Source organism: Colossoma macropomum, unplaced genomic scaffold, assembly GCF_904425465.1.
Source record: "Colossoma macropomum unplaced genomic scaffold, Colossoma_macropomum, whole genome shotgun sequence".
NCBI classification, from domain to species: domain Eukaryota; kingdom Metazoa; phylum Chordata; class Actinopteri; order Characiformes; family Serrasalmidae; genus Colossoma; species Colossoma macropomum.
The window spans coordinates 195,001-220,000 of NW_023494793.1; the positions used below are offsets into that span (position 1 = coordinate 195,001).

At 40.3% G+C, this 25,000-nt stretch overlaps 3 protein-coding genes across 4 annotated transcripts in view; 2 read left to right on the top strand and 1 right to left on the bottom strand.

Annotated features, from left to right (window-relative positions):
• Positions 1 to 2,104: 2,104 nt before the first annotated feature.
• Positions 2,105 to 10,671, bottom strand: LOC118813018 (H-2 class II histocompatibility antigen, A-U alpha chain-like). The gene is made up of 4 exons (XM_036578134.1): positions 10,563 to 10,671; positions 7,428 to 7,673; positions 3,600 to 3,881; positions 2,105 to 2,623 (listed from the first exon to the last, which is right to left on the bottom strand). Exons 1-4 carry the CDS (start codon positions 10,621 to 10,623, stop codon positions 2,487 to 2,489), a joined length of 726 nt encoding a protein of 241 aa, XP_036434027.1. The 5' UTR covers positions 10,624 to 10,671; the 3' UTR covers positions 2,105 to 2,486.
• Positions 10,672 to 12,663: 1,992 nt separating this feature from the next.
• Positions 12,664 to 18,094, top strand: LOC118813016 (rano class II histocompatibility antigen, A beta chain-like). Of its 2 annotated transcripts, none has more exons than XM_036578132.1 (5): positions 12,664 to 12,853; positions 14,448 to 14,714; positions 16,546 to 16,839; positions 17,679 to 17,792; positions 17,929 to 18,094. In XM_036578132.1, exons 1-5 carry the CDS (start codon positions 12,778 to 12,780, stop codon positions 17,973 to 17,975), a joined length of 798 nt encoding a protein of 265 aa, XP_036434025.1. In that variant the 5' UTR covers positions 12,664 to 12,777; the 3' UTR covers positions 17,976 to 18,094. The 2 variants fall into 2 exon arrangements, with proteins under 2 accessions (XP_036434025.1, XP_036434026.1); XM_036578133.1 differs by having other exon boundaries at positions 12,664 to 12,835.
• Positions 18,095 to 24,928: 6,834 nt separating this feature from the next.
• Positions 24,929 to 25,000, top strand: part of LOC118814009 (rano class II histocompatibility antigen, A beta chain-like) — a 2,662-nt gene continuing 2,590 nt past the window's right edge. Inside the window, exon 1 of the mRNA XM_036579681.1 lies at positions 24,929 to 24,935. Within this exon, the coding sequence (XP_036435574.1) occupies positions 24,929 to 24,935 (7 nt within the window). The remainder of the gene's footprint in view (positions 24,936 to 25,000) is intronic.

Here is a 25,000-nt window from a genome sequence, read left to right on the forward strand (position 1 = left end):
AATGTTACCTGTTACCTGAACAACATCCCCAAAACATCCTCAGAGTGTTCCAATGTTCTACCTCTGTTGACAGATCACATTACAGGAACGTTTATAAACACTCTGTCAGCGTCTCCAAAACATCCTCCGAATGTGGCCCTAAAATGTTGTGTCTAAGTTTACATTTAACTTTAGGAACATTATTTGAAATGATAAACGTCCTTACAATTTTCTTTGATGATTAGATTAAAACGTTTCCTTTAAAACGTTGGTAGAATGTGTAGGTAATGTTAGCCAAGGTTGTGGGGACGTTCCTCGTTGGCTGGACTGTCATACACACTCCTCACACGCTGCTGAGGCCGCATACACAGACGCACCTCATAACGGACATCACTGCTGTTTCCTGTTATAGCGTTAGCCGCTAACATTAGCTTTTCGCATCATCTAAACCGCTTATCCTTCTGGGTCGCGGTGGGGTGCTGGAGCCTATCCCAGCTGTCATTGGGCGGAAAGCAGGATACACCCTGGACAGGTCGCCAGTCCATCACAGGGCACATTTTCAGTGCATTAAAATTCATTTTAGGCCTTAATGCCTTTAAAAACAAGTCAGGTGGTGCGACTGTCCAGCATATGCAAATGAAGTAAACTGAAAAAATACGGGAAAGGCAAATGGAATCCAAAATAAAACACCTTTAAAATCACAACATGTTGCACAACAGAGCAACTGCAAACCTGTTCAACTCAAACAAACTTTCATCTGCAAATCTTGATTTCCTCAGATGTGGTACAGCATGGCTGAAAACAAAGGACTTTTATTCTGACACGCTTTTAAAAGAAACATTTTAAATGACCTTCAGTTGGCCTTTTTGTGAATATTGAAAATAATGTTTTTTGAGTCCAAGTCAGGTGGTGTGACTGAAGGTAAACCATAAAAATTGTCTTATTATCATAATAGTAATGTTTGGGTTTTCATTGGCTTGTGTTAGATTAACCTGTCTTAGGTTGTGTAGACTGTGTGCTTCTAGTGGACGTCACTAATATAGAGCACTTCCAGGATAGTAGTTCCTGCTCTTTACCACTAGAGGGTGATAAACCCCTCTAATCTGTTTGACTCTTCCTGCTTTAACATTCACATACAACAGCTGAATTTAGTGTGATGGTAAAATCCCACAGAACCTGATCTGATCTGACACCTCTGGAGGATGAACACAAAACAGTAGCCAATAAATTATTTGTGTTATATTTATTTTAGGTTTTAAGATAAAACTGTTCTCTTAACATACTAAATTTAATCCTTGGTCACAAGAGGCTTTGATTTTTACAGCAGAAGTAGAAAATGTGCAGAAATTTGTAGTTAATGTCAACATATGCTAATTTGTGGAACACACATGTTTAGTTACATGATTACATTTTACATAAATGTAAAAACCTTTTGTGAAAACTTTATTGTGTTTAATTTTCACTTGAATAAGGCTGCTTTGCACTGTTGTAGCAGTGTGTAAATCACAGGGCGCAGCATCAGAATTTCAAAGTTACTGAAGGCTGACCTTAAACACACAGTCCGTGTTTCTGCATCACTGTTTAAAAATAAAGAGTATTAAACATATATAGTATGTAGTCTTGGATTATACAATAATTAGTGGAAACATTTTTGGGATATTTGTTCCACATATTTATGATGTTTCAGGATGATTGTGTGAGGTGTTTAGGGTGTTTGTGTGAGGTGTTTAGGGTGTTTGCATGAAGTGTTTAAGGTGTGTGAGATGTTTAGGGTGTTTGTGTGAGGTGTTTAGGGTGTAGGAGGTGTTTAGAGTGTTTGTGTGGGGTGTTGAGGGTGTTTGCATGAGGTGTTTAAGGTGTGTGAGGTGTTTAGGGTGTTTGTGTGAGGTGTTTAGGGTGTGAGGTGTTTAGAGTGTTTGAGGTGTTTATAATGTGTGTTAGTTGTTTATGGTATTTTGGTCTTTGATGATTAGAGTCTTTATGTGAGGTGTTCGAGGTGTTTAGGGTGTTTCTGTGAGGTGTTTATGATGTTTGTGTGAGGTGTTTAAGGTGTTTGAGTTGTTTATAATGTGTGTGTGGTGTTTATTATATTTCTATGAGATGTTTAGGGTGTTTATGTGAGGTGTTTAGGGTGTTCGAGGTGCTTATGATGTCTGTGTGAGGTGTTTATGATGTTTGTGTGAGGCGTTTATGATATTGGTCTGAGGCGTTTAGGGTGTGTGAGGTGTTTATGGTATTTCTCTGAGATGTTTAGGGTGTTTGTGAGGTGTTTAAGGTGTTTGTGTGAGGTGTTTAAGGTGTGTAGGGTGTTTGAGGTGTTTAAGGTGTGTGTGAGGTGTTTTTTTATAATTTTATGAGGTGTTTAGGGTGTTTATGTGATGTGTTTAGGGTGTTTATGTGAGGTGTTTAGGGTGTTTGGGGGTTTAGGGTGTTTATGTGATGTGTTTAGGGTGTTTATGTGAGGTGTTTAGGGTGTTTGAGGGGTTTAGGGTGTTTGTGTCAGGTGTTTAAGTCAGTCCACAGCTGCAGAGGGCATTCGCTCTGAAGATGAGGAAAATTCCAGCAGCTGCTCCGATCACACCGAGACACACCCCCACCACACACACCACAGAGGGAAACACACTCGACTGCTCCACCTGAACATCTACACACACACACACACACACACACACACACACACACACAGACACACACACACACACACAGACACACACACACACACACACACACAGACACATACATACACACACACACACACACAGACACATACACAGACACACACACACACACACACAGACACATACACACACACACACACACAGACACATACACACACACACACACACACACACACACACAGACACATACACAGACACACACACACACACACACACACAGACACATACACACACACACACACACACACACACACACACAGACACATACACACACACACACACACACACACACACAGACACACACACACACACACACAGACACATACACACACACAGACACACACACACACACACACACACAGACACATACATACACACACACACACACACACACAGACACATACACAGACACACACACACACACACACAGACACATACACACACACACACACACACCCACACAGACACATACATACACACACACACACACACACACACAGACACATACACACACACACACACACACACACACAGACACATACACACACACAGACACACACACACACACACACACATACACACACACACACACACACACACAGACACATACACAGACACACACACACACACACACAGACACATACACACACACACACACACACACACACAGACACACACACACACACACAGACACATACATACATACACACACACACACACACACACACACAGACACATACACACACACACACACACACACAGACACACACATACACACACACACACGCAAAAGAGTAAAGCGAGTGAGTTCTAAACAGAGCAACAAGGACAGTTTATCAGTAATTTACAGTATTACACATTTTTATACAATTATTTATAAGCTCATTCTGACTACTTGTGTTTGTTGACTGAACTGTGGCTTTACTGTAATAAAGTCCTGACCCCATATTCTGGTCTGCGGCTGCTCCAGCGCGCGATGCTCCACCGTACAGCTGTAAACATCTCCTTCCTCTGGAGTGAAGCTCAGCGTGGAGAACACGCTTAACGTCCCGTCACTGTTCTGGTAGTACGGGCTCAGGGTCGCGCCCTCCGTCACGTTCAGGTCATTCTTGGTCCAGGACACTCTGACCGGCGGCGGGAAAAAGTCAGTCACGTGACAGAGGAGTGTGTTCTTTGTCTTCAGCTTCACGTCGCTTTTTGTGTAGATGGAGGTCCAGGGAGGTTCTAAACACACAGAAAGCACAATTGAATCCACACTGTAATCTACATTGTACACTGTATGGCCAAAAGTATGGACACCAGACCGTCACACACACGCATATATATGTGTGTGTGTGTATAGCTTGTTTATCCCTCCTCCACCAAACTCTACTGTTTATCACTCCTCCACCAAACTCTACTGTTTATCCCTCCTCCACCAAACTGTACTGTTTATCCCTCCTCCACCAAACTCTACTGTTTATCACTCCTCCACCAAACTGTACTGTTTATCCCTCCTCCACCAAACTCTACTGTTTATCACTCCTCCACCAAACTCTACTGTTTATCACTCCTCCACCAAACTCTACTGTTTATCACTCATCCACCAAACTCTACTGTTTATCACTCCTCCACCAAACTCTACTGTTTATCACTCCTCCACCAAACTGTACTGTTTATCCCTCCTCCACCAAACTCTACTGTTTATCCCTCCTCCACCAAACTCTACTGTTTATCACTCCTCCACCAAACTGTACTGTTTATCACTCCTCCACCAAACTGTACTGTTTATCCCTCCTCCACCAAACTCTACTGTTTATCACTCATCCACCAAACTCTACTGTTTATCCCTCCTCCACCAAACTCTACTGTTTATCACTCCTCCACCAAACTGTACTGTTTATCACTCCTCCACCAAACTCTACTGTTTATCCCTCCTCCACCAAACTCTACTGTTTATCCCTCCTCCACCAAACTGTACTGTTTATCACTCCTCCACCAAACTGTACTGTTTATCACTCCTCCACCAAACTGTACTGTTTATCACTCCTCCACCAAACTGTACTGTTTATCCCTCCTCCACCAAACTGTACTGTTTATCACTCCTCCACCAAACTCTACTGTTTATCACTCCTCCACCAAACTCTACTGTTTATCCCTCCTCCACCAAACTCTACTGTTTATCACTCCTCCACCAAACTGTACTGTTTATCACTCCTCCACCAAACTGTACTGTTTATCCCTCCTCCACCAAACTCTACTGTTTATCACTCCTCCACCAAACTGTACTGTTTATCACTCCTCCACCAAACTGTACTGTTTATCACTCCTCCACCAAACTCTACTGTTTATCCCTCCTCCACCAAACTCTACTGTTTATCCCTCCTCCACCAAACTGTACTGTTTATCACTCCTCCACCAAACTGTACTGTTTATCCCTCCTCCACCAAACTGTACTGTTTATCACTCCTCCACCAAACTCTACTGTTTGTCCCTCCTCCACCAAACTCTACTGTTTATCCCTCCTCCACCAAACTCTACTGTTTATCACTCATCCACCAAACTCTACTGTTTATCCCTCCTCCACCAAACTCTACTGTTTATCCCTCCTCCACCAAACTCTACTGTTTATCACTCCTCCACCAAACTCTACTGTTTATCACTCCTCCACCAAACTCTACTGTTTATCACTCCTCCACCAAACTGTACTGTTTGTCCCTCCTCCACCAAACTCTACTGTTTATCCCTCCTCCACCAAACTCTACTGTTTATCACTCCTCCACCAAACTGTACTGTTTATCCCTCCTCCACCAAACTGTACTGTTTATCCCTCCTCCACCAAACTCTACTGTTTATCACTCCTCCACCAAACTCTACTGTTTATCACTCATCCACCAAACTGTACTGTTTATCACTCCTCCACCAAACTGTACTGTTTATCACTCCTCCACCAAACTGTACTGTTTATCCCTCCTCCACCAAACTGTACTGTTTATCACTCCTCCACCAAACTGTACTGTTTATCCCTCCTCCACCAAACTCTACTGTTTATCACTCATCCACCAAACTCTACTGTTTATCACTCCTCCACCAAACTGTACTGTTTATCACTCCTCCACCAAACTGTACTGTTTATCACTCATCCACCAAACTGTACTGTTTATCACTCCTCCACCAAACTGTACTGTTTATCACTCCTCCACCAAACTGTACTGTTTATCCCTCCTCCACCAAACTCTACTGTTTATCACTCCTCCACCAAACTCTACTGTTTATCACTCCTCCACCAAACTCTACTGTTTATCACTCCTCCACCAAACTCTACTGTTTATCACTCCTCCACCAAACTGTACTGTTTATCCCTCCTCCACCAAACTGTACTGTTTATCCCTCCTCCACCAAACTCTACTGTTTATCACTCCTCCACCAAACTCTACTGTTTATCACTCCTCCACCAAACTGTACTGTTTATCACTCCTCCACCAAACTGTACTGTTTATCCCTCCTCCACCAAACTGTACTGTTTATCACTCCTCCACCAAACTGTACTGTTTATCACTCCTCCACCAAACTGTACTGTTTATCCCTCCTCCACCAAACTGTACTGTTTATCACTCATCCACCAAACTCTACTGTTTATCACTCCTCCACCAAACTCTACTGTTTATCACTCATCCACCAAACTGTACTGTTTATCACTCCTCCACCAAACTGTACTGTTTATCACTCCTCCACCAAACTGTACTGTTTATCCCTCCTCCACCAAACTGTACTGTTTATCACTCCTCCACCAAACTGTACTGTTTATCCCTCCTCCACCAAACTGTACTGTTTATCACTCATCCACCAAACTCTACTGTTTATCACTCCTCCACCAAACTCTACTGTTTATCACTCATCCACCAAACACTACTGTTTATCACTCCTCCACCAAACTCTACTGTTTATCACTCATCCACCAAACTCTACTGTTTATCCCTCCTCCACCAAACTCTACTGTTTATCCCTCCTCCACCAAACTCTACTGTTTATCACTCCTCCACCAAACTGTACTGTTTATCACTCCTCCACCAAACTGTACTGTTTATCCCTCCTCCACCAAACTGTACTGTTTATCACTCCTCCACCAAACTCTACTGTTGGCACTGCATTCCGGTAGGTAACGTTCTCCTGACATCCACCAAACCCAGATTCATCATCAGGCTGACAGATAGAGAAGCTGATTCATCACTCCAGAGAACACGGTTCCACTGCTCCAGAGTCCAGTGGCGGCGCTTTACACCCCTCCAGCCGACACTTGGCACTGCACATGGTGATCTTGTGTACAGCTGCTCAGACATGGAAAAATATTTCACGAAGATAACTTACAGTTGTTTAGGACAGCTCTAGCAGGGCAGACATTTCACAAACTTACATGTGGCAGAGGTGGCATCCTATCACAGAGCCAAGTTTAAAGTACCTGAGCTCTTCAGTATGACCCATTCTACCACCACTGTTTGTCTGTGGAGACGGTATGACTATGAGCTTGATTTTATACACTTAGCAATGGGTGCAGCTGAAACACCTGAACTCAGGGGTGTCCACATACTTTTGGTAAGGTAGTGTATATGTTCTGGGTCGATCCATGTGAAATTACAGAGTAATTCAGATTTGCTTAATTGAAAAACGGTTCTCCAAAAGCCCTGGAAAAGAGTCTTGCTTCAGCATTTCTCAGTCAATCGAGAATAATAATGAATAATTCTATTATGTCACATTTTTTGTTTAAACATGAGATGAAATAGCGAAGCTTACCGAGCTCTTCAGGTGGGTTCATGTAGGCATCATTTATCACTGCCAATGTGTCCTTGCAAAACTCTTGTGCACTGTAAGCATCTTTAGACAGGTCTGCGATCACGATAGGATCAGCAAAATCGGGCAAAGTCATAACAGTTTGTTTCTCTTCATAATCAAAGTATTCAGCTATTTCTCCATTGTATGAGAAAGATACACGAGTGCTTGTCTCATCGCATCCTATTATCCAGCCGTATCTGTCAAAACCTGCAAGCAGAATAAAAGGATCAAACTGCTGTCCAGCCACTGGCCACTTTATTGAGAAACGTTGCTCATGGTCATTTGGTGTTCGCCTTCGTTTAGCTTTATTAATTCTTCACCTCAAATATCAGATTGAGGAAAAGTTGATCTAAGTGACATTGGCTATGGTTTGGATGTTGGTATGACATTTAAATATATCAGAAGCTGCTGATCATCTGGGACTTTCACACATAACAAACTCTGAAGATACACAAAAAATATCTAGAGAGTTCTGAGAGAGGTCAGTGGAGAATGGCTAGACTTGTTCATGCTGAAAGGAAACCTGCTCCAATAATCCCTCTTTATAACAGTGATAATCAGAAAAATATCTTTGAATGCACAACACCTCCAACCTCGAAAGTACCCATAAAGTCATTAATTCAAACCCAAAAAAAATCACCTGCAGTCATGTGAAGAAGTAAGTACACCTTGTGAAAGTATAGGCATAGATCAGATACACATCTATGACCTTCATTTAAACAGTGTTGATAGATAAAGATGACATAATTTAACAAATAACACCTAGAATTAATATTTTGCCATCCTTTATGTAATTGAAGTAAACAGAAAAGCAATTCTTCTTATGTGGAAAAAGTAAGCACACTCCTACATATATCAGTAATTCAAACATGTCAAATTGATATCAGGTGCACCTGATCAGGTGCTAATTAGAACACCATTATCATCTTGGAGGAACCTGTTTTATTGAAAATATCCAAAATATTAGAAATCAATCCTTCCACTGTCTGGAAGTCTACAAGTGAAGAACATATAAAACCACTGCCAACTTGCCCAGGCCAGTCCGCCCAGCAACTTCAGACCAAGACCATAAGATGCACAGAGAAGTCTCTGAGAATGCTTCAACGATTCATGATGAATGTACCCCTCATTTTTCACAGGTATACAAAGTAAATACAATTTAACTTTAACAGTACTCTAAATTTTATTTTGGCCATTTTTGGTGAAAACCAAAGACAGGCTTCTGTCAGAAGAACCTCATACCAGCTGTAAAGCAGGGAGGTGGAAGTTTTATGGCTTAGGGCTGCATCGCTGGCCAACTTACAGTAATAGAATCAACTATGAATTATCTTATACCAGAGAGGTTAAGGAAAATGTGAGACCATTTGTACAAAAGGTAGAAGATGAAGTGGACTTTCCAACATGATAATGATCCCAAACATACAAGTAAATCCATGAAGGAATGGCAGAAATTGCAGGGTTATGGAATGGCCCAGTCAAAGCCTGAATGGGCTGAAGAAACCCCTCAAACATTGCACAGTTGAAAAAATTAAGCGGGCAAACATTTCTCCCAGTTGATGTCAGAACATTAGCTGCTTATAGGAAATGTCTGCATACAGTTGTTTCTGTTAAGTCACTGAAGAGAGGAGTGCACTTACTTTTTCAACAGGCAAAAATGACTGACATCTCAGTTAATTTCAGAAAGTCTATTTTGTCTATAAATACTGTTTGACTGAATATCAAATACTGATATGTCCACAAAAATGACAAAATAAATTATGTCCAAGAATCTTAATAATCATTGAAAATGCAAAGATCTACCAATGTGCAGGATTTTGCAAATTATAAATGTGCCCTGTCCCGTTTCACTGAATGTCAGACATGAACAGTAATCTGAGGATACAGTGAGTTTACAGTGACAGTTACAGACTCAAACAGTTTTTAATCCATTAATGTATAAAGGCCTGTAGAAATCTGCAGCAGTGGGGTTCTCTCGCTCCATGATCGCTCTGATTTTGCTCCATTCCATGACTGGAAGTTCCTCTGTTCAGCTGTTGATGTGTTTGAGTTTAAACTCCTGTCTGGTTTAACTTTGTATTCTCCTCATCTGCTGCCAATGCTGGCATACAAAACTCTTTTTCTATCAACTTACAGGTTACAAGTGCACATGTTTATAGTGATCTGCCAGACAAAACCATACATACATAATTAAATTCATTGCCACCTTAAATTTACTGATACCTTAAATTCATTGCCACATTAAATTGACTGATACCTTATATATTGCAGATAGAGGGTGCGATACTGAAGCCACATACTCTGAGGAAGTGTTCCCCATAGACTTGCTTTGTTTCATAGGTCTTTGTCTTTAAGAAATCCATCAGACTCAAATATATTTAATGGATTTGAATACTAACTTACAGCAGCTTTGCTCAAGGATGTGGAAAAAAAAATAAAATAAAGTGTCTTTTGTTTTCTGGTTATCTCTATTTCACTTTTTCTATCTCAGCCTTTGTTTCAGCACTGCTTTCAGCGTCCCCCTTGTTTGCCCTTTCCCACCATTTTTTAATTCCCAGTTGTTGAAGTGTTTTGTTCCATTTTTGCCTGTGCTTCCCAGCACAGCAGTAGCTCCTCAGAACACCAATCAGTATATTGGTTGTTCGAGCCAGGCTCTGAGCCACCGCAAACCCCAACGTGCAAAATCACTCCATTCACACTCCATCACCTCAATATGTTCATTTAAGTTCCTCTGTGCACTTGGGTCCGCCTCCATGCCGTCCCGTAACAGTTATATGTATATATTCCCATCTCTTGCCCCATAATACTAGCAAACAAAAAATTGAATAAAAACACCAATTATTTGGAAAGACGTCATCTTTCACGTCAGCTGCTTAAAATTTCAGCAACCCCAGCGTAGAACATGTTCCCGTGTCTCTGAATCTATTCTGGTCTACTTTGCTTGGTCTTCAGTCACTTTCACTGAACTGTTTTTAGCACGTTACCAATGTAAACAACAAATTATTCTGATCAAATGAAATGATAATGCATATCAGTATTCATACTAAAGGTAACCTGTGACATCCTGCAGACTACAGTGCTCTGATATGTTGTACTCACCCGCCGGCTGTGAGTGGACAGCACAGACCATCATTAACGCCAGGACTAACAGAGCCTCCATGTCAGAATAACAACACAGTGAGTCTCACAGTTGGGAAGTTCTTTAAACTCTCCCACAGCGATGCTGTTGTATCTGTGGTACTATTAGACTTCTTTTTTTGTGGCTTTTCTTCCTTCTTCTGTGCCGATCACGAGCTGGACCAAAACTAAAGCAGGCATTGTCGCATTCTTCGTCATCTAGCTGTGGCTTTGACTTTAATATGATTCCATTTTAAAATGATTCTGTTTTATGTCGTGATAAATGAGGGGGGGTCATGTGGCGCTTAATGGCCAACGCTGTTTTTAGAGGGAAGTAAATAATTCCCCTAACTAGCTCTGAAGCTAAGTTCCTTCCCTTGTGGATGAAAGTACAAAGTAGATACGTCAAATAAACACATGACTTTATGAAAATAAAGTGCATGTGATCATATAGAATATCGCTGCTGTCAGAACAAGACCTAATATTTCCATTTTTGTTGTTTTTCAGTTTTTGACAGTGTGAAAATGCCTGTTGTCTTTTACATTGTGTGTAAATTTCATGATGAATGGACCAAAAGAAACGACCCAAAATTCTGATTCCATTGACTTACATTAAAAGTTAAGTATGTTTTTTGCTTCTCCTGTAGTTACAATTTTAGATACAAGGTTTTTGTTCCAACTGCAGTGATGTGATATGTATGTGTCTCATTTATCATTACATTTATCACATGTGCATATGTACAGTTTTGCAAGTCATTTATCATTTTTTCTTGCGTGTGGGAGTGCGTGTACATTCCACCCTAGTGGTCAAAAAGTGTAATGGCAGGTACACCAGTTATGATAATTATCAGCTATTCCAGCATAATTGACAGAATAATTGCTGACTGTTCCACTCAAACACTGTAAAAATGTTTCATCAGTTCAATCTGAAAAATTTAAGAGGAAGTAAATAAATACTTTGATTGCAGCAAAGTGAAACAATATGTTTCAGATGAACAAAAGCAACATTTTTCATCAATTCAAATCTCAAAAACGCTGCTGTCCTGGTCCACCTTCCACAGAGTGTTTATGAAATGCAGAGTTACAGTTTGCTGACATGAGAAGGTCGATGAGAACAAGTTCACGTAGATATGAAACATTCAAAATTTCAGAACCTTTACTGCTAGGAATCGCCTTTTCAAACTGGGGACCTTCTGGGCCAAAGTGCTGTGGAGATCAGCGTTTACCCTCATCTGACGCTCTGAATTCAGTTCATTAAGGCTTTGATGATTAGCTAATGAGCTGAGTCAGGTGTGTTTAATGAGGCAGCGTATTTAAGTCTGTAGAATTTTGGCCTGCGAGGACTGGAGCCTGACACGTCTTCTAGCATATGCAAAGTCAGTTAGCAAGAATTCAAAAGAATTCAGTTCATTTAAATGAAAGGGACAATTCTTTAGTAAATGCAGTAACTGAAAGGCTAAAAGTTGTTGTTATTAGTAATTATTAAATAATTGTTGCATGTCCGAGTCATTAAACATTCAAACTGAATTCATATGTTGGAATGAAAAGTTGAACTTTGACAGGTAAGAACTACATTTTTACATGTAACAGATCCAGTAAACTTTTTATATGCTTCATAGGAGACTTTAAAGGGAAATTGTTCATCATATGTAGCAATTTGGGCCCATTTTTATGTAAACATTCTTCTTTCACTTCATATTGAATATTGTCAGCACTGTTTTCAGTGACATAATAAAGAAAACCATATTTGTTTAAAAATTACTCCAATAAAACAACAACATTTTCTGGAAAATGTAACAACATAGAGCCATCACAACACACAGGAATTACCGGAGAGAACAATTCACTCGCCTTCAAACACAGGGGTAGCAGTGCCCCCCCGGCACCCCTTAATCTACACCTATAGAGTGTAGGTGAAGGTGTGATTTAAAAAGGCAAATGTTCTTCTTTGGTGAATAAATGAGAAGTAGAACCACTGCTGGTATTGCATGAATGAACAATAGCTATTGTTGAGGGTTCCACGGCGCCCTGCTGTCTCAGCGGGAAACAGTCTGAGTGAGTTAGAGGGAACTGAGAACAGGTTTGACTGCACGGCGTAAATTCCCTCCTGGTTCTGCAAACAGATGAGTACTGAAAGCAGAGTCAGTCGTTCGGTGTTAGAATCAGTTTATTCACTCTGAGAGCAGAACGCACAACAATGCCTCGTCCTCCTGTTCTCTGCCTGACCGCGTTCTTCTGGGTTCTGTCTGCAACTGGTAAGAGTAAGATTTACTGTACGTTTGAGTGTTTTATATCTATATCCATCTCCATTTAAACGCTTAAATAGCTTTTTAAATCTAATCATAAAAATTATATAAATAAAATGAATATATATTTTATATATATTTATGTTTTATATAAAAAATGGACCAAGCCTAAAAGATAATGTTTGTTACTGCTGGTTCTGGCTGGTCAGAGTCCAGATTTAAACCCTGTAGAGAATATTTGATCTCACACTAAACACAAACTAGCTCAGCAGTGTTTTTCAGCTGTTTGAAGCCGTCAGTGCTGAGTGGATCAATACTGACTGTCCTTTCTGTAGAAGACTGTCTGGACATTCACACACTAAACTCCAACACTTAGAGAAGCCAGAGTGAAAAACTCTCCACACTGACTGACTGCAGCTGTATAGTTCATGATTTGTTGTTCAGAAGTTTAATGTTTTGCCGATTTTGGCCCATTTTATTTGCACAGGAGTGTACAAGAGTAGTGATTTAATGTGTGCTAATGTGTTGGGTTAACTCTCCAAACCTCTCCTGTATTTATAGGTACCATCCAATACCTGCTGCTAATAGAATTGAGAAATCCATGCAACTGCAGGAGTGCTGAGCTCCTCTGACCTACATATTCCTTACTTGACACTGATACTGAACTTTATACTTTATATAAAATGTATACTACTAGTACTAATCTACTTCTACTCCTACTACTACTACTACTAATAATAATAATAGTAATACTACTACTACCAATACTACTACTATTAATACTATTACTACTACTACTACTACTAATAATAATAATAATTACATTCTTCTTTTCTTTTTCTTCTTCTTCCTCTTCTTCTTCTTCTTATTATTATAGAACCACTAATAGGTTTGAATGTGCCTGGTCAAATGACGTGTTGTTGATTTTTGTTAAATGAAAATAAGTGAACACGTCCCCTATGGAGAACACACTTACATATTATATTTTTTTTGTAAAATATTAGTGCACAATTTCTGTTTATTAGCCGAGTTTTACATATTGGGCAATAAATAAATATTAATAGTATATTAGGGATGCACAGATTTTTTTCTTTATTGCCGGTACCAATTTCAGAGCTCACGTTGTGCGAGGCAAATCAACACCTGAAGCAAACTGGCACATTTCCAGTATTTATTATTCGCCATACCTATAACATAAACAACATTCTGCTCTTTATTGGGCCAAACCTCCATTTAAATTCTTGAATTTTAAAGCAGTTTCCTGTTTGAAAAACAAGAATGATATAAAGCACTACATCAACAGTAAGTGATGAGAAGTGGTTTCATTGCAAATTACTGTACATTCGTTTTTGAAAATAAACACGGCTGATTTTTAGTAGAAAGTCCTTTTTAATTTTGCTAATTAAGGTGGTATTAATCATAATATCGCATTGAGACTACTTGTATGTGTTAAGCCCACTGCCAACAACAGATCATAAAAGGAAACTGTTTTGAAAGTGCTCATCATTTGAGCAAAAACCTACAGATTTGTTTTGGGTTTTGAGCAGAAATCTCAGCTGACTGTGATTGTGCATCCCTTCCTTATATGAGTCCATTAATATGGATTTCTCTTCTTTTGCAGTGGACAGTTATTACTTCTTCTTTTCATTTGAGTGCCGGACCCTCGGCTCGCCCCAAGACGTTGAGTTTGCTGTATCCTTCGTGTACAACAAGGAAAAGGTCCTGATGTACAACAGCACTGAGAATAAAGTTGTTTTTTACAGTGAACATGGAGCAAAATGGGCAAAAGAGCTCAAAAACAAAACGCACTTGATCCGCATGGAGGTCGAAAAGGCTCTCTCAAAGTGTAGAATGTTCAGGCGGAAGATGTCTGTAGTGGACAAAGCAGGTGAGAAATAAACACTGTTTCGCTTTACACTGTTTACATCAGTACAGCAGAACAAATACATCAATAAAAATTCTAATTTACACCGTTTCCCATCCCATTTCCTCAAACACAGCTAATCCACGACATGTTTGCCATCTGAAGTCTGAATTAGCACTGAAGCCAGAGAACTTGTAGAGAGAAGAATTACCACTCCCTAATGTCCAGGTTTCTCAGACTCTAGAGGGCGCTCCCGAGCGAGTTAATATGGAGCCTTTGAGCAAAAGCATAGTTTAGAAATGCTGAAACATTTTAAATGTAAAAGAATTCATTAATTTTCTGAACACAGAACAGCATAAAACATTTCAACACTGCTGTTATGATTTAAGAGCTTTTAAACTCGAGTTATAGGAGTGTAAAACAGCGCCTCATGTACGTTCATGTGGTCAGTGAGCGCGAATAGCCAATGAGCTGCTTTGCTCGGCAACCAATCAGCACTCAGTAGCAGTCATAGATATACATACCTAGATGTCGCGTTGGGTCCAGCCAGGCACGTCAAGGATTATATAACGGAGGGAACGCAGTGATCCACACTCATGTTTGTGTGATGCGTATTGTCTGTGTGGTGTTTGTGTAGATATGGCCGTGTGGTTAATGAGGCACAGAGAACCTGTTGATGTGATTGTTGTTCCTCTTGTTTTATATTAAGCTTATTTCATTTAATAGTCTATTCAGGGGATTCTATCTCTATGTAGTAGCTATTACTTTACAGTGATTCCTTAATCCTTGTAGATATTCATAGAGTAACATTACCACCTTTTTACACAAAGCTGGAGGTAGCTTCCTATTTTCCAGTTCCATCTTAAATGGTGCAGTAACTGCTGCACCATTTAAGGACAAACGGGAAAACCCGAACAAGAAGCTGGTGAACAGGAAGCCAACATCGCTTCGTCCTTCTGTGTATAAAGATTATAAGTGATTCACACATTGATGGATTTGCTGATTGTGTTTCTGGCGCTAAACTCATGTCAGCTGAGGCTGAATACTTTCCTGCTGGTCTGGACGGCTAATTATCACGATCAGTTATTAAAGTAATAAAAGCTACCGAGAGCAGATCCGTGCAGCCTGGATTAATCTGTGTCTGAGGATTATAACAAAACAGATTTATCCTGATTAATCCTGAGACTCTTCGTCTCTCAATACAAGTGAATTTGTTCACAAGCGGATCTTGACCTCTCCAACATGGCGGACGCGCAGACGTATCGCCTCAGATAGAGAACAACAGACAACGCGGCATCTAGGCATGTAGGTAGATGTCTATGGTATCAGTAATGTTAGAGTCCTGCTGCCCAAAACCCGTTTACTGTAGAAAAAGAAAACATACAGGTGAGATTTCTTTGTTTTTTAGTGAAACTCATCCTTCTACTGTCTAAAACTAAAGGAAAGTTCTGGTTCAGTGATTAGAAACTATTTTAACTTTTCGTCGAGCCGTTGAGCTCCATTCACTCCCATTCATTGAGGTTTCACTCGTGGGCGCCCTCTGCTGTTTAGCAGTCCTGTTTTTGATATAACAAGGGAAATAGGAAGAGGCCAGACTCCCCATAAACCTGTTCTACTAGAGCTACTAGAGCTACTAGAGCTACGCGGCTAATAAAAGTGATAAAAGCCTGATTAACATCATTAGCATAGTGCTAACCATGTGGAGATGTTCGGTTTCACTAATAGACTTCATTATTTCTAACACTGTATGACTCGCTGTTAACACATTAGCCTAGCTAAACACATTACTTTGAAGTTAATATCCAGGTAAATTCTGGTGAGACTCACATGGTTTAATCTCTCTCTCCTGTCACAGTGAGGCCAAGGGTCATGCTGAGGTCACTGAGGCCAGCCAGCGGAGACCAGCCGGCCGTGCTGATGTGCAGCGCGTATGACTTTTACCCCAAACCCATCACACTGACCTGGCTGAGGGACGGTGAGAAAGTGACCACTGACGTGGTCTCCACAGAGGAGCTGACCGATGGAGACTGGCATTACCAAATCCACTCCCAGCTGGAGTTCACTCCAGAACCTGCAGAGAACATCTCCTGCATGGTGGAACATCTCAGCTTCAGGGAACCCGCCCTGTTCCACTGGAGCCACAGTGACAGTGAGTGTACAACATCTACACTCTTTAAAATAAAGGTACCAGACAGGTTCTCTGGAGTGATGCACTGGAACACAGGTTCCCATCCCTGGTCCTGGAGAACCGCCTGTCCTGTCCGTGTTAGAGTTCTGCTCTAACACACCCACTTCAGCTCAGGAAGGACTCGATAACTCACTGATTAGTTGGATCAGGTGAGTTAGGAACACAGTCAAAAGGGCAGGACAGGAGGTTCTACAGGACCAGGACTGGGAACCAATGACACACACAACTGACCAGCTAACGAGGAGCTCGTTAATTAGATTGACGGATAATTAGATAGACTGATAGATAAATGAACAGATAGATAGAAAAATAGATACAGACAGAGATAGACACAGATAGCCAGATGGATAGGATACATGCAGACAGATAGACAGACTGACAGACAGACAGACAGGTACACAGACAGATAGACAGAAAGACCAATAGATGGATAGAGAGAGAGAGAAAGAGACAGACACAAAAACATAAATGCAGACAGACAGACAGACTGACATACAGACAGGTAGACAGACAGACAGATAGATATAAAGAAAGAACTGTAGATAGACAGACAGGCAGGCAGGTCGATAGACAGACAGAGAGACAGGTAGACAGACAGACAGATTCTAATGTTCAGTTTGGATTTTCTCCCTTTATTCCTGACTGAACATTAACTCTGTGTTCTACTTCTATTGTAATGTGTGTTGTGTGTCTCTCTGTGTGTGTGTGTGTGTGTGTGTGTGTGTGTCTCTGTGTGTGTGTGTGTGTGTGTGTGTGTGTCTCTGTGTGTGTGTGTGTGTGTGTGTGTGTGTGTGTAACAGAGCCGTCTCTCTCTGAGTCTGACAGAGACAGAATAGCAGTGGGAACTGCAGCTCTGTTACTGGGAGGAGTCACAGCCCTGACAGGCCTCGTCTACTATAAGAGAAAACTGACAGGTCAGACTGACCCTCTCCTCGTCTTTCACTCACTCTGAGAGACACACCTGTACAGAGAAGGCCAGCTCTGTGAAACGTGCTGACCTTCTGCTTCTGTGGGATCAGAACTGATTTTATTTATGTTTTCACTCAACAGGATGGACATCAGTGCAGGTTTTGGAACTTGGAAGCAGAACACAGTGACCTCCACAACATATGAAGGACAAACAAACAAACAAACAAACAAACAAACAAACGCACGGACTGACCCTGTCACTGTTTATGAGAAGTAGTAATGAATCTCACTACAGATCAGAGTATTTTATGTATGTATGTATATATATATATATATATATATATATATATATATACTTACTTATACACTGTCGTATGTGAAGGTTTGAACACCCTGCTCACATGACAGATTTTGCTGCTTTTCTGAGTATTAATAAATGAACACATCCTCTACAGAGACACATCTAAATGCAGCATATTTTGCACATTTTAGTGCACAATTTCTGTTTTCTTGCTGTTTTTAACATGTTGGCAAAAATAAAACAGGAAATGTAAAGTGTGCCATAACTTTTGCACAGGCCGTTTTTTTTTTTTATTTTACTTTTCCAACGTGTTAAATTCAGTAAATAAACAGTAATAATGCATTAAAGTGTGCAGTAGTGTGTCTCTGTAGGGGATGTGTAACTCATTTACACTCAGAAAAACAACACATACATGTCATTTTTACGAGTGCCCAAACTTTTGCATACAATAATATATTTCTCTCTTAATACACAGTTTTGATGAGATTTTTTAAAAAAATCTTTTTAATCTTTAATCTGTAACTATAATTAATAGTTCTTTTGTGTAATGTTTTGTTTGTTTATTGTGTTGTATTGTTTTGGTGGTTTAGTGTTACCTTTTTTCGAGGCCGTTTGGTCTGACGGTGTTTGGTCTGATGTTCTGAGACATGACGATGTTTTTTCTCGAGACTCAAAGTTGTTTAGTCTGAGGAATGATGCCATTCTGACTCTGAGGTCTGAGGACGTCCTAAAATGTAGTCCGTAGCCCTGCCTAGTGCCAATTAACATATATTTGCATGTTGGTTACATTGAAAAAAAGCAAAGTGGGAAATGAAAAGTTAATCGCCAGCAGGTGGCGCCTGTGTTCATTTCCGTTTGACTTTTTATCTGACTCTTAGAGAGTAGCTCCACCCTTAGACCCTTTTTTCGTTACCAGCTGAAATGCTCTGCTCTGTAATAATAATATACACCAGTTTTGCTTAAATTGTGAATCACATCTTTCCAAACTGTAAAAATATCATCGTTATCATGCTCAGTTCCGCCTCTGCTGCGCCCCCTCTGGTTCAACTCTGCTATAGAAGTATGATGTACGTACCGAAGTATGATGGCACGTCACAGTATGCAAATCAGTCAAACAACGTTACCGCCCCCTGATGTTACTGCGCTGAGCTAAACACCCCCAGCACCTCCTCACAGGGCTGCGATCTGCCAGCTGCCTGTACCAGCTGCACATAACCCAGTTAATCTGAGCTCAGTCTGTAATAAAGGTGTTGGACTGATTAAGTGAGGATTCTTTCGAGTCTCCATAAAGCTGCCAGTGTTGCATCCGATTCACGTTTCCCTTCACAACTCAGACCCTCAGGCTCGACTCACTGAACAGACATCAACGGCAACACTACGGAAAGCGAAACAGTTCAGGAAAGGTCAACGTTAAATGTCTGATTGTGTCAACCTTTCGTCCGTACAGCCTTTCTCTGACTTTTCCCGCTTTCCGTAGTTCCAGTGCTGCTCTGTGCTGATTTCTGTTCAGTGAGTCGCGCCCGATGGTTCGATTTATAAAGGGGAACGTGAGTTTGAGTGGGAACTGAATCAGATGTAACACTGGTAAGTGCCGTGAGCAGCTTGCAGAGTGTAAGGATTTAGGGCCACTGCAGCAAACCCTGACTGACCGGTGATGCAGTCAGTGACCATAATGTCAAACTGAGTAAAAAAGAAATCCACTTTATTCATTCAGAATTCAGTGCATCTAAGAAATCAGGACTCAGGTTATATCAAACATGGACCTGCTGAACAGATCATTAGTAGCTAGATGTCGCGGTTTTAGGGAATGTTCTACCGTTCGGCGCCTCTCCTGCTCACTGCTAATCATTTTATGGCACTATGTTAACTCTTTGGCGGTTTGAGTCAGCGGTTTACACTGTTAAGGCTCAAGACGCGTTTACAGATGAGAAAATTCGAAAAGTAAGTAAAAGAAAACAAATTATCGTGATTAAATCATGATCAAGACAATCGATTTGAAAGAGAATCAAATTAAAAATTCAATTAAAAATCAGATTAGAAATCAGATAATGAGAAATAAAAGCTTATTAAATAATAAGAGATTAAATTGGGGTAATAAAGTGCCGTTAGAGGAGAGAAGTGCAGTGTACACTCAGAATACACCTCAAACTGCTCTCAGTGCTGGTTCCTGTTATAGCGCCAGCCGCTAACGTTAGCTTTTGTATTTTCACAGTAGATATCAGCTTCTTCAGCAGCAACACAGCTCCGGTTTCCTCCTGCTTTCTTTTCTTTATCCCACTGTGTGGTTTTACGGAGCTCTGCTGGTGACATCCGGTATAAACGAAAATAATGCGTGGCCATGACTTAGTAACATGTGGGAACAAGATAATTAGGTCATGACCATGACTTAGCAAGGCGTGGGAATGAGATTCTAATGTGTGGCCATGACCTGGTAAGGTGTGGGAATAAGATAATTAAGTTGTGACCATGACTTAGGAAGGCATGGAAATGAGATCCTAATGCGTGGCCACGACTTAGTAAGGTGTGGGAATGAGAATCTAAAGTCGTGGGGACCCATTGTTTTCATCTATACAGGATGTCACCAGCAGGGCTCCGTATTGTTTGTGGTTATTCATAATTTTAGCTTTAAGCTTATTTGATCTGGTATTTTTTAAGTCACTACACTGTTACGATTTAAACTATTTATTGATTAGTCAGTTTATTTCTATGATTATTATTATTATTTTAGCATTTGATATGTTTTCACCATCCAATCTCCATGAATCCAGATTTCTGTATTGATTCTCCCAGATTTCTGTATCGATTCTCCCTGATTTCTGCATCGATTCTCCCTGATTTCTGTATCGATTCTCCCTGATTTTTGTATCGATTCTCCCAGATTTCTGTATTGATTCTCCCTGATTTCTGCATCGATTCTCCCTGATTTCTGAATTGATTCTCCCTAATTTCTGAATTGATTCTCCCTGATTTCTGTATCGATTCTCCCAGATTTTTGTATCGATTCTCCCTGATTTCTGTATCGATTCTCCCAGATTTCTGTATCGATTCTCCCTGATTTCTGAATTGATTCTCCCTGATTTCTGCATCGATTCTCCCTGATTTCTGCATCGATTCTCCCTGATTTCTGTATCGATTCTCCCTGATTTTTGTATCGATTCTCCCAGATTTCTGCATTGATTCTCCCTGATTTCTGTATCGATTCTCCCTGATTTCTGCATCTATTCTCCCTGATTTCTGAATTGATTCTCCCTGATTTCTGAATTGATTCTCCCTGATTTCTGTATCGATTCTCCCAGATTTTTGTATCGATTCTCCCAGATTTCTGCATCGATTCTCCCTGATTTCTGTATCGATTCTCCCAGATTTCTGTATCGATTCTCCCTGATTTCTGAATTGATTCTCCCTGATTTCTGCATCGATTCTCCCTGATTTCTGCATCGATTCTCCCAGATTTCTGTATCGATTCTCCCTGATTTCTGTATCGATTCTCCCAGATTTCTGCATTGATTCTCCCTGATTTCTGCATCGATTCTCCCTGATTTCTGAATTGACTCTCCCTGATTTCTGAATTGATTCTCCCTGATTTCTGAATTGATTCTCCCTGATTTCTGTATCGATTCTCCCTGATTTCTGAATTGGCTAGGCTATACTGTAAATGAAGATCTCCCTCAATGCATCCTGTTTTTAAATAAAGGTTGACCGATTTGTCTTTTCTTTATCTTACTGTACATTTGCGGTCATCCATGATTTTAGCTTTAGGGTCAGTGACATGCTGTGCATTTATTGTGTCCATTTTGTTCCTCATACATCATTTAATGGATATATGACACACATCACGTTAATCTACAGCTCCTCCTTCATGTCAGCACATTTTCAGTGCATTAAAAGCTGAAAGTGTTTGAACTGTGCTGAAAGCCTGTTTAGGCTCGTCTGTCGTTTTTATCAGATGCAGCTGGAGCTGCAGGAACGACATGAGAGCACTGAGAGTCTGTAGAGAGTCAGACGCTGAAACAGGCAGATTATCCTGACTGTACGGTGCTGAAAGTGCTGCTAGAAGAGAAGGAGGTCCAGCTCTATTGATGCTCGTTTGATGACATTTCCATCAGCAGTGAACTGAACAGGGTTTGCTTGAAGCGGATCAAGTCAGAGACGATAGCTCATCTGCTGCTGCACAGTTTGTGTTGGTCATCCTCTAGTCCTTCATCAGTGGTCACAAGATGCTGCCCACAGGACGCTGTTGGCTGGATATTTTTGGTTGGTGGACTATTCTCAGTCCAGCAGTGACACTGAGGTGTTTAAAAACTCCAGCAGCACTGCTGTGTCTGATCCACTCAGACCAGCACAACACACACTAACACACCACCACTACGTCAGTGTTACTGCAGTGCTGAGAATGATCCACCACCCAAATAGTACCTGCTCTGTGAGGGTCCATGGGGGTCCTGACCACTGAAGAACAGGGTAAAAGGGGGCTAACAAAGTATCAGAGAAACAGATGGACTACAGTCTGTAACTGTAGAACTACAAAGTGCACCTATATAGTAAGTGGAGCTGATAAAATGGACGATGAGTGTAGAAACAAGGAGGTGGTCAGAATGTTATGCCTGATTCGGTGGATATATATTTGAAAATGTTTAATTATTAGATTTTTAATTATGAAGTTAATCTTTTTTGTGACCTTACTGGCCCAGTATGAACTACTGCCGTCCTTCTGAGTACAGGCCCATGGGCCACTAGAGGGTGCTTCACAGCCCACTGGTTGAGAATCCTGTTCTAATGGACTTCACTAATCTAGAATGCTTCCAGGATTGTAGTTCCTCCTCTTTACCACTAGAGGGTGTTAAAACCCTTCTAAACTGTTTGACTCCTCCTGCTTTAACATTCATGTCCAAGAGCTAAATTTAGTATAATGGTAAAAATGCCACAGAACCTGTTATAGTGGCAGTGACCCCCTGAAACTGGTAAGAGTAAGATTTACAGAGTGTTTAGCTATCTGTCTGTCCATCTATCTATCTATCTATGGTCAAATAAGCACTTACTGCCCACATAAATAGCTTATTAAATATTTGAAATCACATTCAAATACTACAATAAATACAAATAATATGCAATTAGTACTGATTTTGTTTATGCTAATGGATAATATTTGTGTTTAATCACTTCTTGCTCTCTCCATGAATAATGTCAGTATTTACAGTTACCATCCAACACCTGTTGTGTCTAATCAATACTTCATTAAATTAAATCAGGTGATGAAGTTTAATAAATCAGTATGATGGCTGGAACACAGCAAGAAGTCAGGAACCAAACCTGTGTTCCACTAACCTGAATTTTCATAACTTTACTGAAGTTGAATAATAATAATAATAATAATAATAATAATAATAATAATAATAATAATAACAACAGTTTGTGCGTCCCTATTAAAATGTTGTGTAAGTAAATAAATTACACACAACAATCTGATTTTTTTCTGAAAATTTGAATGCACATTTTCCACTTTTTTATTTCTTTTCTTTTCTGCTGAGTTTAACATTTAGGAAAAAAATAAAATATAAACTGTGCCAGAACAGGCCACATTCATGGTGAAAAAGCAGAGCAAAAAGGTTTATATTGTATGCTTTAGTAGCCAAACAAACAACATAAACATGATTATTTGCTCTTTAATTGACCAAACTGGCATTTAATGTTGAATGTTATGTTGAATCAGTTGCCTAATTAAATAACAGGAAGTGCCACATTGAAAGTAAGAGGTGACTGCTTTAACAGTGAGTCATGTGTAATTGAACACTTTCATTCCAAACACTGCATATGCATTTGGGATTTTACAATCCCCTTTAAACACTGGGATGGCAGGGACCCCCTGGACCCCCTAAACCTACACCTATGGTAATAGTGATTTTAAAAGGCCAGGGGTCGCAACCTAAATGTCAAGAAGAGCCATTTTGTCCTTTAAATAAAATTCAAACCACCTTGGGGGCCACAACATTATATGTCCATATATCTCATGATGTGCTGATGAGCTAGTACAGGCTAAAAAAATATAATATAAACAAAAACACTGATTTACTTCGCTCTGCTTTAAGCTTTAGCTCAGCTATAGCTGCTTTTCTCACATCTCCAGGAGGAAACTTTTCCTTCAAAGTAGAACAGTTTCTTGTAAAATGTCTCTCAATGTTTGAAGTCGCTTCTCATTCGCCAGCTTCTCGTTCAAACTTTCCCATTCCACCTTAAATAGTGCCTGAGGTTCCAGAATGTAACTGCTGCACCATTTAAGGTGGAACGGGAAAATTCAAACGAGAAGCTGCTGAATGAGAAACTGACTTCAGCCTCGTGACTTTTTAGTGTTTCAGTTTCTCACTGCAGATTAAACGTATCAGGAAACCAGCTGGAGTGATTATAAACACAAATAAGTCCATTCATCTCCAAATTATCGATGTTCGTCTTATATCTCTCTCTTTGCCGTTTCGTTAGCTACTAGCTAGGCGAGACTGTTATGTGTGTTGCTATGGTGACCAGCAGTCTGCGCTGATCTTCAGGGTTAAAGGGTGAATCAGCAGTTCTACATTAACTCCAGAGTTTAAGACCATTTATTGTTAAACTGTGTTGAACGATCAGCAGAGCTTTATTTTACTGTAAAGAAGGATTATTTTATTTTTACCTACTAAGCTGATTCAGCTGTGGAGCAACAGGGCAGTAAAAGAGCCACATGTGGCTCTGGAGCGACCTGCTGCCGACCCCTGAAATAGGCAGATATTCTTCTCTGGTGAATAAAACAGAAGGAGATCCACAGATGGCCTGAATGAACAATAACTACAGACCAGGATTTGGTTTGATACAATGTTGGGTATGACTAGTTTTTGAAAATGAAAAGTGTTATTGGAACATATATATTAATTCTCTTATAAAGGT